The following is a 17146-nucleotide window of genomic DNA, read 5'->3' on the forward strand; positions in this document are numbered from 1 at the left end:
TACTGACCTGCTGTGCATTTCCAGTATTTCTTAATTTACGAGAAATGGATAATTGAAATCCAGTAATTTACTTCACTGAACATCTACATTTTTTTAATTAAATGGTGGGTTTACTTTTTTTAACTATTTGATGATGGCAAATTATTGAAATGTGCAAACTCATAATCAAGGAAATGATTCCATGTTCAAAAATCCCTCACTCGCAAAACAGAAGATTGCTAATTTTAGCATCTTAATACTATCTAAATTATTTTAAGGACAGGAATGCCAATTTCATAATTAGTAATTTCATGCATTCCATTCCTTTGGGATATCAAAGAACCACAGATTCACAATTCAAATTAAAATAACAGAATCCCAAAGTGCCTAGACAAAGTAGATAAAGAGACGGTCTGAAGAAGGGTTTCGGCCCGAAACGTCGCCTATTTCCTTCGCTCCATAGATGCTGCTGCACCCGCTGAGTTCCCCCAGCAATTTTGTGTACCTTAGATAAAGAGACGCTGTTCTTGTTGGTTGATAATAAAGAAACTGGGGCATAGAATTAAATCACTATCAAAATTCTCAACATTGACTTGAGGAAGCCTTACTAATAGCAGGTGATTTGGGTCTGGAATGGCTCCCATAAGATATGAGGAGGCAAATTCAACTGCGGCATTGAAAGTTGATCAGAGCTGTGGGAAGGGGGTGAGCACCAGCTGCATTGCTCCTGCATATATCCGTCATGGACCTGATAAACCAAATAGTCTTCACCTATGCAGTAACCTTTTATTTTGTAATCATTAATTTATAACCAGGTGTGAAATTGTAAGAAGGCAGAGCTATTTCCAGAGTGCAATTTCTGAATGTTAAGCTTTGGAGTAGATTTTCTTTCTAAAGCCTGTGATACTGTTGGCATTGGGGCAACAATAGATCTGTTGTACCAGGGACAAACCCAGGCTGAGTGGCACTCTGTGCCATAATAATTCTGTGAAATTATTATGAAAATTACATGAAAATTTATTTGGTCAAACATGAAGGAATTTAATATAAAATAGGAAATTGGAGTGGATTATTCTTTAACTTAGGGCTTGATTCAAAAGCTGGCTGGGTTGATGGGAAGATAGTTACAGAAGGAGCAAACTAACAACAGCTGGAACTTGTGTGACATTGTACCATATCGATGCTGTCACAGGACTCTGTACACGGGGCATATCCAATGGTGCTGTGTTAGAATATAAAACATAAAATAATATAGCACAGGAACAGGCCCTTTGGCCCACGATGTCTTTGCTGGCTATAATGCCAATTTAAACTGCACATGATCTATATGACTCCATCCCCTGTCTGTTCATATGCCTTTTTAAATGCTCCTTAAATGTTGCTATAAAATCTGCTTCTACTATTCCAGATTTCCTGCCATCACGTTCCACGCACCAGCCGCTCCCTGTGTACTAGATACCTGCCACTCTCAATTCATTGTTAATTTCTGCCCGAGGCTGCTGATCCATTCCGTCATTGAGATAAATGAAACATTTGCTTTACCCTCAAAGTCTCATTATTTTCAACTCCATCACGTAAACTCTGGAATGGTGTAATCTACAGTGCTCGCTATTAAATCATCAGATAATTTTCCCAAGATCATGCCAAGATTCGAATCATCTTCTCTCCATGGAGTTCTATCAAGTGTTATTATAATGCATCACTCTGACACTGTGCCACATTATCTGGTTTCAGACAAACAATGAGTGCATTTTGAGATGCAAAGTCTTGAAGCTGACGAGCACCCGGCTTTTTCATTCATCTCTATAGCAGTTGTATGATTTCTAGAGCATGCTCAGCATTTTCTGCCTTAACATTTCGTATTTGCAACAGCCACGATTTTACCGTTTCTTTTGATTGCTGTATTATACAATGTAATCCAAATTTTACATGTGCATATGATTACTCGTAGATAGGAGTTAGTGAGGTGGTCATGCCTAAGGTACAGGCAGAGAATAGATGGGTGACCACCAGGAAAGGGAGTAGCCAGAGAGTGCAGGAATCCCCTGGGGCTATTCTCCTTGACAACAGGTATACTCCTTTGGATATTGTTGTGGGGGAATGATCAGTCAGGGGAGACCACTGCATTAATGGTGTCAGGGCTGGCTCTGAGGCACAGCGGGAAAGTGAAAGACCAGACAAAGCCATAGTGAAAGGACATTAGGGACAGGCAGCGGATTCTGTGGCAGAAAACCGGACTCTAGGGTGGTGCGTTGCCTCTCTGGTGCCAGGGTCGAGGATGTCTCTGAGCGGCTGCAAGACATTCTCAAGGGGGGAGGGTCAGCAGCTGCAAATTGTGCACATTAAACATATAAGATTATTAAGGCAGGAACCATGTTCCCGATGTTGGAGGGGTGGGGGGGGGGGTCCAGAACCAGGGGCCGCAGTTTAAGAATAAGGGGTTGGCCATTTAGAACGGAGATGAGGAAAAACATTTTCACCCAGAGAGTTGTGAATCTGGAATTCTCTGCCTCAGAAGGCAGTGATAGAGAGGGAGGGAAAACAGATGATGGAATTGTGTTACTAATCAGGGAGACTGTTGTGGCAGCACTCAAAGAAGACATACTGCAGAGCTTCTTTGCTGAGGCGACATGGGTAGCACTAGGAAATAAAGGTGCAAGTGCGCTTAATGAAATTGTACTCTAGGCTCCACAATGGCAAGTGGGAGATAGAGGAACAAATATGTAGATAGCTTACCAAAAGATGCCAAAGCAACAGAGTCGGCTTAGTGGGTGGCTTTAACTTTCCCAATATTGACTGGGTCTTGCTCAGTGCCAAAGGGTTAGACAGGGCAGAGTTTGTTAGGTTTCTTGAAGCAGTATGTGGATAGTCCAACGGGAATGTTCTAGACCTTGTGTTGAGAAATGAGCCTGGCCAGGTGACTGGTGTTTCAGTGGAGGAGCATTGAGGGGATGGTGATCACAATGCCATAAGTTTTAAGATTGTTTTAAATAAGGAGAAGGCTGGACCTTGCAGGAAGGAACCAAAGGGAATAAGACAAATTATAATATTATTTGGCAGGAACTCGGGAGAGTACACTGTTCATCCTGTGCATCTTAATCTTCTGAGATTGGGGACTGTGAGGAAGGCTGTCGAAGTGTACAGCGGGATATAGATCAGCTCCAGCAGAAGCTGGGGAAATGGTGGTCAAAGTTTAATCCGAGCAAGTGTGAGGTGTTTAGGAGGCTGATTGTAAGGGTTAATATTGCATGATTCCATACACCTTTCTCACCTTTTTTTGTGGTAAAACCGGTGTATGGTTGCCTGCTTTCATTGGTTGGGGCGTTGAATATAATTGTCAGTAAGTCATGATTCAACTTTACAGGACTTTGGTTAGGCTGCATTTGGATTGTGTGTGCAGTTCCAGTCATCCCGTTGCAGGTAGAATGTGGAGGCTTTGGAAAGGGTGCAGAGGAGGTTTACTGGAATGATTCCTGACTTAGATACGGGGAAAGTTTGGACAGACTTGGATTGTTTTCTCTGGAACGCTGAAGATTGAAGATAGAAATGTATAATATTACGTGAGACATAGAAAGGGTAGACAGAACAATTTTCCCAGAATGGAAATATCAAATGCATAGCTTGAAGGTGAGAGGGACAAAGTTTAAAGGAGATGTGCAGGGCAAGATTTTATTTTTTTACTTGGAGAAGGTGGCATGGGCCTGGAAAGTGCTGCTAGGGATGCTGGAGAAGGCAGATAAGATAGTTGCATTTAAGAGCATTTTGGATAGGCACCTGGATATGGAGGGATATGGATTATGTGCAGACAGGGAAGATTTGGTCCTGACATCATGTTCGGTACAGGCGGAGTGAGCTGAAGGGCCTGGTCCTGTGCTGTACTGTTCTAATACTCTATATTTTCATCAAATACCGTGCATTTATTAAGTTACTGCAAATGTGTTAAGAATATCAGAACAAAATGCTATGATCAAGCTTCTGAATAAAATTTTACAGAATTCCTCAATGCTTCAATCAGAAAAACGTTATGACTGTATCTCTACCTTTTCTGTTGTTTAGCAGATTCATCGCAAGGGGCATCAGCCTTCAGTGACCAATCAAATCAACAAATGAATGGCTCTCAACAAGCTGTTAATGTTATGCAGCCTGTTGTAGCACAAACACTGAATCCCCCACCATCCCAAACGATGGGTGTCTTTCCTTATCCATTGAATGTTCATCCTCCTTTAATGCATTTTCATAATCCCTATATCCACCCGCCTCCCCCAATGAATGTGCATGCAGGAATATCGGCAGTGCCACCACCAACTGCTGCGGGAAATCTCCCAAACAGCCCACCCCCACCACCACCTCCACCTCCACCCTCTCAGTCAGTGAACTACGCAGTACAACAGCTTGACCTGACGCAACCTCAGGTAAGTTCTTGACCGGAATTGAACATGAATATCATTTTCCAGCGTTTGTTTGTGTTTAGCAGAGAAATGGGGAGAAAGTGGTCAGTGTGTGCCAGCAGGAACTCTCTTGGTTGGTCCGTTTAAGACTAGGTTAAAGGCTTACACTGAATACAGCACTTTTGTGCTCATTGTTACAAACATTTCCTCTTGGAAATTTGAAATTTTTTTTAAACACATGTTGGGATAATATTTGCTTTTTGATGTTATTCATTTCGCTACGCTTAATCCAGATTTCTACTGTGTTCAAGGGAGTTTTGTTCTAATTTACCTGTGCTCTTTGGCCATCTCGTTAACCTATTGGTTTGTCCCAGCATCTTGTATGATAATCCCACAGTAAAAATAAAACGTTGATGAGGTGTAGATGAAGCTATTTGTGGCATGGTGTTGTTCTTTGGAATAGTCCAGTTTGCAATACAAGGATGAATACAAAAACAAATTGCAATACATCTGTAACAAGTGCTCTTTAGTCCTTGGTAGCGGTAAACAGCTGCTCTGCCATGTCTATAGTGGAAATGGGTAACTGATTTGTGGTAAATGCAGAATTCCAGATATTAACACGTCTTTAACTTGCTTCTGGCCAAGAATGGCACAAAATCCTCTGACTCGGTGCAAAAATACCTCCCCTGAGACATATAGAATGAAGTGCGTTCTAATCAATTGTACAAATACTTTTAATTGTCATGATTTTTTGATCTCTTCACTGTTGACAAAAGTTTTAGTTATATTTAGGGCTGAAATGTAAGCTCTGATCATCACGCATAGCATGCTATGTTTAAATATTGTCTTCCTCCTTATCAAACTGTTCCGTATGGCACTGCATCCTTCAGTTTGAAATAAAAGCTGCTAATTCATGTTTGGTCATTTTCATAATAGGAAGACAAATGTTCATCTTCCAGCAGTGTTGTTGAATTTCTGGTGATGATTTTGACTCTGCTCTCTTGAACATCTGCGATAGGGCTGAGAAGTAATTGAGGAACAATCCAGACTTGCTGTTTTGTCAACCATTTTCTAAAAGAGAGAATTTGGAATCTATGCCAACCTAAATATTAATAACAGATGAATAGTCTGCTGCCTTAATGTCATTTCAGATTGGGTAACTTTTTTTGTTGTATCAAGAGATTTGTATGTGGATCTTTGTTCTGGAATTGGGGGTGTGTAATACATTTAATTGTATTGGATGAAACTTAGATATGTACATTGAAGTTAGTGACTTGAAATCACACCTGATTTAATTGCATTATGTAGTTATAGCTCCTAAATGTTAAAATGAAAGTTGCCCTCTAGATATTTTTTAAGCATTTGACAGCTAATAAGTCATCACTAACAACTCATGCATTTGTAAAACTTTTTTTGCAGAAGTAACTATCTTATTAAATTCCATCGTTTTATTCAAATGTTTGTTCTGCTTTTGTGGACACTAGAAATACTTGATATTTTACCTTGCTTGTGTTTTAGACCATCCCTCCTAGTGGTACGTCTGAAGTGGATTTGCAGACCAGTGCTGCGAGTGTACCCATTCCAGCCGAAGGCTCGAGCAAGGCAGTGCCTGTTTCACTTCCTCTCGATATTTCTTCTTCTGCCTTTCAGTCTGTCCAACAGGTCTTTGCAACTCTTTCAACTGCAAAGACTACAATGGAAAAAGAAAGCCTGAAGGAAGAATTTGAAGTAGAAAAGCCCAAAAAGGAGAAGGCAAGTCCAGAAGTAGTGAATTAATTACATTTACCAAATTACATTTCTCCACAACATTTTAGAATCAGAAATCAGAAGGAGGCAATTCAGCTTCTGTTTTTAAAAGCCATTTGAACCTGTGAACAAAATAAAGTACCTGTGCTTTATGTAATGCAGTTTCATTGTTCCTTCGTCCATATTAGTTTATTGTTACCATCTGTTGTTGATTCATTGATGTCTTGTTCTGGGTTTGGTGTGATACCTTGATAAAAGCTGGTTAATATATAACTTACAACTTTTTTTCCAATACAGAAATATACTGTTCAGGAAAGAGCTGTAGATGAGGTAAAACTAGCCATCAAGCCTTATTACCAGAAGAAGGACATTACCAAGGATGAATACAAAGAGATAGTCCGCAAGGCAGTGGATAAGGTAACATTTTAAAATATATTGTGACTGTGCCATGATTATATATGGTGGTTGAAGAATAATTAGAAAAATACTTTAAAGAAGTGCTGCAAGAAATTGAACATTTGGTCATTTTTGTTTAATAATCAGTTTTAGGTTGCTAGTCAAAGTGTTCTAAGCCAGAGAAGACTAAATAGGTTCAAATTATCTATCGCACATATATATTTGTTCTTCCATTAAGGTTATTTTAATTCTTATTGCTGGTCCTTAAATCACATTACTATTAATTAATTTCGAAACAGTATAATAATTGCAGTGGCGAGCACTTACAAAATATTAGTTAAATGGGGACTGTCACAATAATTTGTAAAGACCACACGTGAACATGATGGGATGTGCGGAAGGAAATTAGTGATTGTTCTGTATTTGGTAAAGGGTCTGGATTCCAGAAATCTGCAATGTCTTAAGTAGAGACTGTTAGATAGAAAACAACAAGACATTGACAAAAATTTGTAAAATGTCAACTGTTGCAATTGCTTGCAGCATTTATGTCTCTTCAAAGCGTGTTTGAAGAATGACTTGGACACAGGTTGAAGATCTATACATAACTAAAGATCTGATCATGTTATCTTCCGGTCTTTCTATTTGCGCAAAAATGGTACGCGATTGCGCTACGATTTTTCGCCAGCTTACTCACCATTCTCCTGTGCTGCGAGTGCACCAAGTTTCGTTCCGATTGGTGGTCTAATGTAAAAGTCAGCGAGGTTTAAAAACCTTAAAAACCAAGCGTGTGCAGATCGATCTCCTCTCCTGTCAGTCAATGCCGCGTGGATTGGTCTTTTCTCCTGTCACTCTGCGGGACGGTCCGCCCCTTCCTGCGCCATCGCATCTTTACTGGAGCTGAGGATGGCCGGGGGATGTTTCCAACCGGACACAATTTTCGGAGGGACCAGTAGTGGCCCGGCCCAGCCCGGCGTGGAGTCGGAGATGTCGCCAAACGGAAAGCGGAGACTCTGATCCCGGCGGAGGAGAACGTCCAGCGACCAGTGCCCGCTGTGAGTCCCCATCGCACCGTCAGCTCCAGCCCCTTCCCCTCTGGTCCCCCTTGCTGGCTCCTGCCCCCCTCCCCGTGATATCCCCCACAACCCCCGTCTCTTCTCCGAGCTCTCTCTCCCCGCCCACACTCCCCCCCCCCCCCACACCACCTCGCCCACACACACCCCTCCCCCTCCCACAACCCCCCAGCCCACACACACCCCTCGCCCACAACCCCCTCCCCCCGCCGACACACAAGCCCGCCGCACTCTCCCCTCCGCCCACACACCCCCCTCGCCCACAACCCCCAGCCCACACACACACACACGCGGTAGCGCTTTCCCCCCATTGGCCCCCGACAGGCGCCGCCTGAAACCAACCCCTCCCCTGGCTGCAGAATGCTCCCCGCCTGAAGCCGTTCCCATCCCCGGCTACAGGACGCTCCCGCCGGCCCCCGCCTGAAGCCATCCCCATCCCCAGCTGCAGTCCATTCAGAGTGGGGAGGGGGGGGATCAGGGATGTCACAACAGGAACCCGTCAGCCGCACCTGCGGAGTTAGGGGCTGTGGGTGAGTGGTGACATATTGTGTTGGGGGAACAGGTGAGTGATGGAATATTGCGTTGGGAAATGGGTTGTGTTGGGGGACCAGGCCTCCCGTGTGACTGGGACCCAACGGGTCCCACTTAGTCTAGTAAATATTAACATTTGTAGGACTCGAGATAGGTGACATTGCAGAAATGGCAAAGAAAAACTGCAGGAGGACATTGGGCTAGGAGCATGCTCTTATATTAAAAATATACAAAAGGTGAATGTAGACCTGCATAATTGATAAAAGTGGAGATATCTCATAACTAGCATAGTGCTGACAATACTGGACTAATAACCCAAGGACTTGAACAAATGGGGTAGAGGCAAGTTTAAATCCCACCAATGTCTATGGAGAATTTAAATGTAATAATGAAATTAATCTAGAATAGTAATGACAAAACCACCGTAATGTTTATCAAAAAAGTATTATCCGGTACTATTTGGAGTGGAATATCATTATTTTGTATGGCTTATATGTGACTGCAGACTTACTAATATGGTTAACTCTGAACTACATTGTGAAATGCTTTTGAAAACCTTGCAGTTCCAATTCATTTGGAAACAATTGCTTGCCTTTATCACTGATGCATAGAAGTGAATGAAATAAGTAATTGCATTGCATTGGCTACTCTCAGCAGATGAATCAGTCTATCCTTGGGGTGAGCAGTAGCCAGTAATATTTGTGCCTCGAGTGTAGGCAATGGCCGAAACCAGCAAGGGACATTCAATGCATTACCATTACTGAGGGCTCCATATTAACATCCTTCAGACTAGAATGGGTCAGAGGCTGGGTTATCCTGCAGTGATTGACTCATCTCATCTGATGCCTTAAATTTGACGAGACATATGAAGTGTGTCATGGAATGTTCTCCACTTGCCCGGATGAGTGCAGTCCCAACTGATCTCAAGAAGATTGCCATTATTCCAAAATAGAATTATCCTGTTTATTGGTACCCTATCTCCCACCCTAAACATTCATGTCCTACTCCCCCTGCACACAAAACAGTAAACCCTCGTAATTACAGACCACTTTATAACGGATTTCTGTTATCGCAGACGGACAAAGACATATAAAGAAGGGGGGTGGAGGTAGTTAGTTATTTACAATTGGAGAATTCAATGTGCATATCATTAGGTTGTAGAATACCCAAATGGAATACGAGGTGCTGTTCCTCCAGTTTGTGTGTGGCTTCACTCTGGCAATGGAGGAGGCCGAGGACAGAAAGGTTGGTATGGGAAGGGGAGTTAAAATGCTTAGCAACCAGGAGATCCAGCAGGCCTTGGTGGACCGAGTTAGCGAAACAGTCGCATGGTTTACACTTGGTCTTGCCAATGTAAAGGCCACATCGGGAGCACCAAATACAGTAGGCGAGATTAAAGGCAGTGCATGTAAACCTCTGTCTCAGCTGTCGGGGCTGTTTTTGTCCCTGGATAGATGTAAGGGAGGAGATGTAGGCACAGGTGTTACAGCTCCTGTGTTTGCAACGGAAAGTACCTGGGGAGGAAGTTGTTTGGGTGGGAAGGTATGTGTGAACGAATGAGTTGCGGAGGAACAGTCTCTAAAGAAGTGGAACTGGGAAGATGCGACTGGTGGATTTGATGTTGAACGTGATGGAAATGTTGGAGAATGACGTGTTGGATGCGGAGGCTGGTGGGGGTGTTCGCAGAGTGTGAGGCAGAGGTTCGCAAGCATCTCCTCTAATCTCGTCTACTGCATTTGGTTCTCTTGGTTTGGCCTATATATTGGCAAGACCAAGCTTGGACTAGGCGACTATTTTCCCCATTCTATTCCATCTCTATCTCTACCTCTTGCCTCACATTTCACATCTCTCCTTGCCACACAGAATTCTGTCTCCTTTTAATCTGTGACCATTGTGCACCCATCTGCCAATGAATCTCCCTCACCTGTATCCATCTATCACTTGCCTGGCTTTGTCCCACCCACACCTGCCTTCCAGCTTTCTCCCTCTCCACTGCAGTCTGAAGAAGGGTCCCAATCCGAAACATCGCCTATTCATGTCCACCAGAGATGCTGCCTGACTCGCTGGGTTACTCCAGTACTATTTTGCCGTTCCCTGTGTCTAAATAATTGAATCGGTTCAGCATGCAAAAAGGTAGAGAGCTGGTGGCAGACAACTCTAAAGGAATACAACTCTAAAGTATCTACCAATACTCTCCTCCGCCTGGCAGAGCTGGCCCTTACCCTCAACAACTTCTCCTTCGACTCATCCCACTTTCTCCAAACCCAAGGCGTAGCTATGTGCCCAAGCTATGCCTGTCTCTTTGTAGGGTACGCCGAACAAGCACTGTTCCAGGTGTACACTGGCCCTATCCCTGAACTCTACCTCAGCTACATTGACGACTGCATATGTGCTACCTCCTGCGCCCATGCAGAACTCACTGACTTCATCAACTTCACCACCAATTTCCATCCTGCACTCAAACTCACTTGGACCATCTCCGACATCTCCCTACCATTTCTAGATTTCACCGTTTCCATCACAGGAGACAGACTATTGACCAACATCTACTACAAACCTACTGACTCCCACAGCTATCTAGACTACACTTCTTCCCACCCTGCTTCCTGCAAAGAACCTATCCCCTACTCCCAATTCCTCCGTCTACGCCCTGGATGAGGTTTTCCATACCAGGGCATCGGAGATGTCCTCATTTAGGAAACGGGGGTTCCCCTTTTCCATCATAAATATAAGGGTTGGAGGAGGTGCAACTAGGGTTTCATCGATATCCCGCAACTCCACTCTTGCTCCCCCTCCCATTCGTAACAAGAACAGAGTCTCCCTTGTCCTCACCTTTCAACCCATCAGCCGTCGCATGCAGCATATTATCCTCCAACATTTTCGCCACCTCCAACGGGATCCCACTACTGGCCACATCTTCCCATCTCCACCCCTTTCTGCTTTCCGCAGAGACCGTTCCCTCCGCAATTCCCTGGTTAACCTATCCCATCCCATCCAGATCACCCCCTCCCCAGTACTTTCCCTGCAACCGCAGGAGATGCAACACCTGTCCCTTTATTTCTCCCCTCGACTCCATCCAAGGACCCAAACAGTCTTTCCAGGTGAGGCAGAGGTTCACTTGCACCTCTTCCAACCTCATATACTGTATCCTCCATTCCAGGTGTCAACGTCTTTACATTGGTGAGACCAGGTGCAGGTTCGTTTCGCTGAACACCTCCGCTCAGTCCGTCTTAACCTACTTGATCTCCGCGTGCTCAGCAGTTCTACCCCTCCCATTCCTAATCTGACCTTTCTGTCCTGGGCTTCCTCCATTGGCAGAGTGAGGCCTAGCGCAAAGTGGAGGAACAGCACTTCATATGTCTCATGGGTAGCTTGCACCCCAGCGGTATGAACATTGACTTCTCTAACTTCAAATAGTCCTTGTTTTCCCTCTCTATCTCCTTCCCCTTCCCAGTTCTCCGACCAGTCTTATTGTCTCCGACTCCATTCTATCTTTGTCCCGTACACTCCCTTGATATCAGTCTGAAGAAGGGACTCGACCCGAAACGTCACCCATTCCTTCTCCAGAGATGCTGCCTGTCCCGCTGAGTTACTCCAGCATTCTGTGTCTACCTATGATTTAAACCAACATCTACAGTTCTTTCCTACACAACTCTAAAGGAAATTCAGCAACTCATTAATGCAAACTCATTAAACAGGCATTTCCTTTTAATTAACACTCTCCGCCTGGTGGAACTTGTCCTTGCATTCCACAACTTTAAAGGTGTGACCATGGGCCCCAGCAATGCTTGCTTTTTTTGTTGGTTACATTGAACAGTCCTTGTTCCAAATGTACACTATCAGCATCCCCCAGCTCTTTTCCGCTAAGTCGACAACTGCTTAGGGGCTGCCTCCTGCACCCGTGCAGAACCTGTTGATTTCATTAACTTTACCAATAACTTCCACCCTACCCTCAAATTCATTTTGACTATCTTTGACATCTCTCTACCATTCCTTCATCTCTCTGTATCCATCGTATGGATATACCATCAATTGACATCTACAACAAACCCACTGACCCCCAGTTATGTGGACTACACCTCCTCCTATCCTGCCTCTTGCATAGACTCTGCAAGAGGACTACTCTCAATTTTGCCATCCATACCGCACCTGCTCCCAGGATGAGACTTTCCATTCTAGATACCTAAGATGTCCTTTCTTTAGTAAACGTGGTTTTCCCTTTGCTGTCATAGATGGTTGCCTTACCCACATCTCCTCTGTGTCCCGCAGTTCTACTCTTGTACCCCTTCCCCACAGACAGGGGGGGAAAGATAGAATTCCCCAGGTCCTCACCTTTCACCCCACCAGGCTCTGCATCCAACACATCATTCTCTGACGTTTCCGCCACCTGCAAGGTGATTCCATCACCATCATGCTATCCCCACCCCTTTCCACCTTCTGCAGAGACCACTCCCTCCAACTCCTTGGTTTACTCGTCCCTTCCAACTCAAACAACCCCCTCCCCAGGTACTTTCCTCTGCAACTGCAGGAGTTGTAACACTTGTCCCTAAACTTCCTCCCACACCTCTATCCAAAATCCCCAACAGTCCTTCCAGGTGAGACAGAGGCTATCTTGCACGTCTTCTAACCTCGTCTACTGCAACAGCATTCCCAATGTGGCGTCCTGTACATCGGCGAGACCAAACTTAAACTCGGTAACCATTTTGCCAAACACTTGCACTCAGTTTGTCACGGTCAAGGCCTACTGTACGAGGTCAAGTTCCAGTTGCTAACTCCTCTTCCCATTACTGGCCTTTCTGTCCTGGGCCTCCTCCATTGCTAGAGTGAAGCCATGCACAAACTGGACGAAAAGCACCTCATATTCTGCTTGGATAAGTTTTCAACCTGACAGTATGAACGTTGAATAGTCCAATTTTAGGCAACCAATTAAACCCCTCCCCTTTCCTTCGCTCCCCTTCTCTTCCCTGTGCCCTACCTGGATGTGCACCTATTTTCCCCCCTCTCCTTCCACTCGCATTCCTTCCTCTAGCTTCACAATTCGCAACTCTTCAATCCTTTTGTCTCACACCTTGAGACAATCGATAGCAGATTTGGCTCCATGGAAGGAAGCAGAGGGTGATGGTGAAGAGTTGCTTCTCGGACGGGAGGCCTGTGACTAGTGGTGTGCCTCAGGGTTCGGTGTTGGCCTCGTTACTGTTTGTCATCTACATCAATGATTTGGATGATAACACAGGGCAACGTTAGCAAGTTTGCTGATGATGCAAAAGTTAGTGGTTTTGCAGATAGTGAAGATGGTTGTGAAAGTTTGCAGCCAGATCTGGATCGATTGGCGAGGTGAGCGGAGGAATGGTTGATGGAATTTAATATAGAGAAATGTGAGATGATGCATTTTTGGATGTCGATCCAGGGCAGGGCCTACACAATAAATGGTAGGCCTCTGGGTAGTGTTGTAGAGCAAAGAGATCTACGCGTGCAGGTGCATGGTTCCTTGAAGGCTGAGTCGCAGGTAGAATTGGTGGTCAAAAGGGCTTTTGGCAATTTGGCCTTCATCAGTCAGAGTATTAAGTATAGAAGTTGGGAGGTCATTTGCTGTTGTATAAGACGTTGGTGAAACCACATTTAGAATATTGTGTTCAGTTCTGGGCACCATGTTATAGGAACAATATTGTCAAGCTTGAATGGGTTCAGAAAGGATTTACAAGGATGTTGCCAGGACTAGAGGTGTGAGCTATAGGGAGAGGTTGAGTAGGCTGGGTCTCTATTACATGGAGCGCAGGAAGATGAGGGGAGATCTTATAGAGGTATACAAAATCATGAGAGGAATAGATCAGGAAGAAACGTCACCCATTCCATCTCTCCAGAGATGCTACCTGTCCCGCTGAATTACTCCAGCATTTTGTGTCTATCTTCGATTAAAACCAGCATTTGCAGTTCTTTCCTACACACTTCAGATCAGATGCATCTGTGAATAAGAGATTTAGTGGTTCTTTTGTGTGGCATTCATCAAACAGACTATATCAGATTTTAATCTTTACCATAATTTTGTTTCTAAATTGATTAATTTCCAGTCTACCATATTTACTGAATTAATCCACTGAAATGTGTATGTTTATTTCTAAGGTTTGCCATAGCAAGAGTGGTGAAGTAATCCCAGGAAAAGTAGCAAACTTGGTAAAAGCATACGTAGAGAAATATAAACATGCAAGGAAAGGAAACGCAAAGCCCGAAGAATCCAGTATCATTGGGAACAAGTCTTTTTAAACAATATAAAGATATAGCAGATTGATTACCAGTGTTAACATGAACCCAAAATAGAATGATGAGTAGGAAATTTGTTTTCCATTGGTTCATATAATTTTTCCTACGGAGATTGTGTTTTTTTTTTTTTTTAAACTGATGCATTTGGGACACCACAATAACATGAAATGAAAGCATGCTGTTGTTAGTTCAATGGAGTTGCAAGGATAATATGATCTGTCCTATCCACTCCTGTGGGCTCTCCGTAGATCGGCTGTATAAATGTGATATTTGTTTAGATGATTTCCTAATGTATCAAATTATCTCTTACTGATTCTTTTTTGTTAACTAGTTAAGTGTTTTTTGTAAACAGTTTCTATGCTGTACAAATGCCTCCAGGTTTAACTGGAAGCATTGGATCATGTAGCTGCACTGAAGACTGGCAACTGAGGCTGTTCAGCTATTTTAGTGCATTTAGGGTCTAAACAAAAATGATTAACTCTGCTAGGACTGTTGCTCAGTGGGAAAATGTTTGATAAAAGATTTGATTCTATAGTTTCATTTTTGAGAAAAGCAGAAAAGAATGGTTTAAAATGTGATTGGAGTATTCTGTAATACTTAACCTCCACACCAAAATAAATTTTCTGCTGCTTGTCAAAACAGTTTCTGGGTCTTGATGAACATGTATATGGGTTTAAATTTATTGAAGATCAGATGAGAAATTTGTACATCTACTCCAGACGTGGAATCCTTTGTAAAAGTATTTTTGTTTGATGTCCTGGTGATGGTTTTAGAGTAGTACATTCCATTAGGTACTGACATTGTTCGGCTAACTTTAAACACAATGAATTAGTATGGCAACGGCCGATTCAAATACTGGGGTTGGATCCTGTATTGTATTGCCTATATAACTTACATATTGAATGAAGCTTATTTTGGTATTATCAACAGCTTGAGGTCTGTATTTCTACAGCTTCCAAAACACTATTGTCAGCAGTGCTTAATTGTTTTTTATATTATAGCTGATAATCATGTAGAACAATATCACATGCCTGCTAGTTGTTGTTTAATGGAATCTTGTAATACAACATCAGTTGTTCCTCCCCTCCTTTTTCATTTTCTTTATGCCCCTCCTCTGGATTTCCTTTAAATCCTTTAGGTTATATCAAATACCTTTCACATGCTTGCATTTTGGATAAGAGGACTAGCATATTTTATATTGGCAATACAATTTATTGAAAAGCCACACACTTCATTCAAAAATGTACTAATGAAAGGAATGAGTGTGAGAAATCATTAATTCCAAGAAAAGGTTGGTAAATTTTACATACGGTAAAAGTGCAGGATTAACATTGCGAAGGTTTTCAGCCTATTTGAAGGTATACATGCAAAGTTAAGTGTATACATTAAAAACCGCCTAACATGTTAATTATTGCATGTTCGTCATTCATTTATTCTCATAGACTATAAAAGGCAGAAAAAAGTTTAACCAGATTCATAGAAAATAAATGAGTTGCAAGAAGTGTGTCCTGTAACCACAAATATCAGTCTCCTCAAAAGTCTCTGAACTTCCAGTGTTTTTGTTGGAAAAAAAACCTTGACTGACAAAGCAGTTTATTCTCAATGGGCTTTGAAAATATTCAGTTGAAATGATTCGGTATGCGATGGGGCCTTTAAATTTTTCTGGAATAGAATAGAAAAATGCCTCGTATTCAAAAGCATTGGTCGTAATGTAATCTCTGAAATTACAGAACATCATGGTTCGTTATCCGTTAAGAGATTAAGAAAAATATACTTAGCTGGGGAATTATTAATGAGGGGCAGCTTTGCATTCAGTTCTCTAAACATGCATCCTTAATCCACAAATCTAAAATGTATTTTTCTGGAAATTAATCACTTTAATCCTAACGTGTAATGTACCTTGGGACTCAAGGATCAACATTTTAGGATGCTTATTCTCCTCTCGGGTGACCAGTTTATGGTGGGAGTGGAGTTTTCAGTAGGATAGGAGAAATATAATTTTGTTATTAACCTCAGAGTACATTTTGGCATGGTATTTGACCATTGGATAATATCAACCAGTTTCAATCCTGTCCATATGCAAATTTTCTAACAGGGTTACCAGATAGGAAACCTTTTTTCCCATTCCCGTCTGGCACTAATTGTTCAATCTGCTGCCAGTATAATTGAGATCATGTAGTCAACACTAATCAGAAATCAAAGTGCACCCTCTATCTAGTTAGGCAGCTCAAACTCACACATCTCAGAAATAGACCCACTAGAGTGCAACAAAGGTTCACCTGTATCTCCTCCAACCTCATCTACTGCATCCGCTGCTCTAGATGTCAGCTGATTTACATCGGGGAGACTAAGCGGAGGTTGGGCGATCGTTTCGCCGAACACCTCCGCTCAGTCCGCAATAACCTACCTGAACTCCCGGTGGCTCAGCACTTCAACTCCCCCTCCCATTCCCAATCCGACCTCACTGTCCTGGGTCTCCTCCATTGCCAGAGTGAGCAACACCGGAAATTGGAGGAACAGCACCTCATATTCCGCCTGGGCTGCTTGCGTCCGGTGGCATGAACGTTGAATTCTCCCAGTTTTGATAGCCCTTGCTGTCTCCTCCCATCCCCCCCGCCCTCGGGCTCCTCCTCCTCCCTTTTTCCTTCCTTCTCCCCCCCCCCCCCACCCCCCATCAGTCTGAAGAAGGGTTTCAGCCCGAAACGTCGCCTATTTCCTTCACTCCATAGATGCTGCTGCACCCGCTGAGTTTCTCCAGCATTTTTGTGTACCTTCGAT

The 17146-nt window shown here is 43.2% G+C and overlaps 1 protein-coding gene across 3 annotated transcripts in view; it reads left to right on the plus strand.

The window, feature by feature from the left end:
• scaf11 (SR-related CTD associated factor 11) overlaps positions 1 to 15776 on the plus strand; it is a 57657-nt gene extending 41881 nt beyond the window's left edge. For 2 of the 3 annotated variants that reach the window (XM_033038130.1, XM_033038132.1), the window contains 4 exons: positions 4036 to 4391; positions 5886 to 6119; positions 6411 to 6530; positions 14231 to 15776. In XM_033038130.1, the coding sequence (XP_032894021.1) occupies positions 4036 to 4391; positions 5886 to 6119; positions 6411 to 6530; positions 14231 to 14371 (851 nt within the window). In that variant the 3' untranslated portion in view covers positions 14372 to 15776. The remainder of the gene's footprint in view (positions 1 to 4035; positions 4392 to 5885; positions 6120 to 6410; positions 6531 to 14230) is intronic. The other variant, XM_033038131.1, reaches the window with a different exon arrangement.
• The last annotated feature ends 1370 nt before the right edge of the window (positions 15777 to 17146 follow it).

This window comes from Amblyraja radiata, chromosome 19 (assembly GCF_010909765.2).
Source record: "Amblyraja radiata isolate CabotCenter1 chromosome 19, sAmbRad1.1.pri, whole genome shotgun sequence".
NCBI lineage: Eukaryota > Metazoa > Chordata > Chondrichthyes > Rajiformes > Rajidae > Amblyraja > Amblyraja radiata.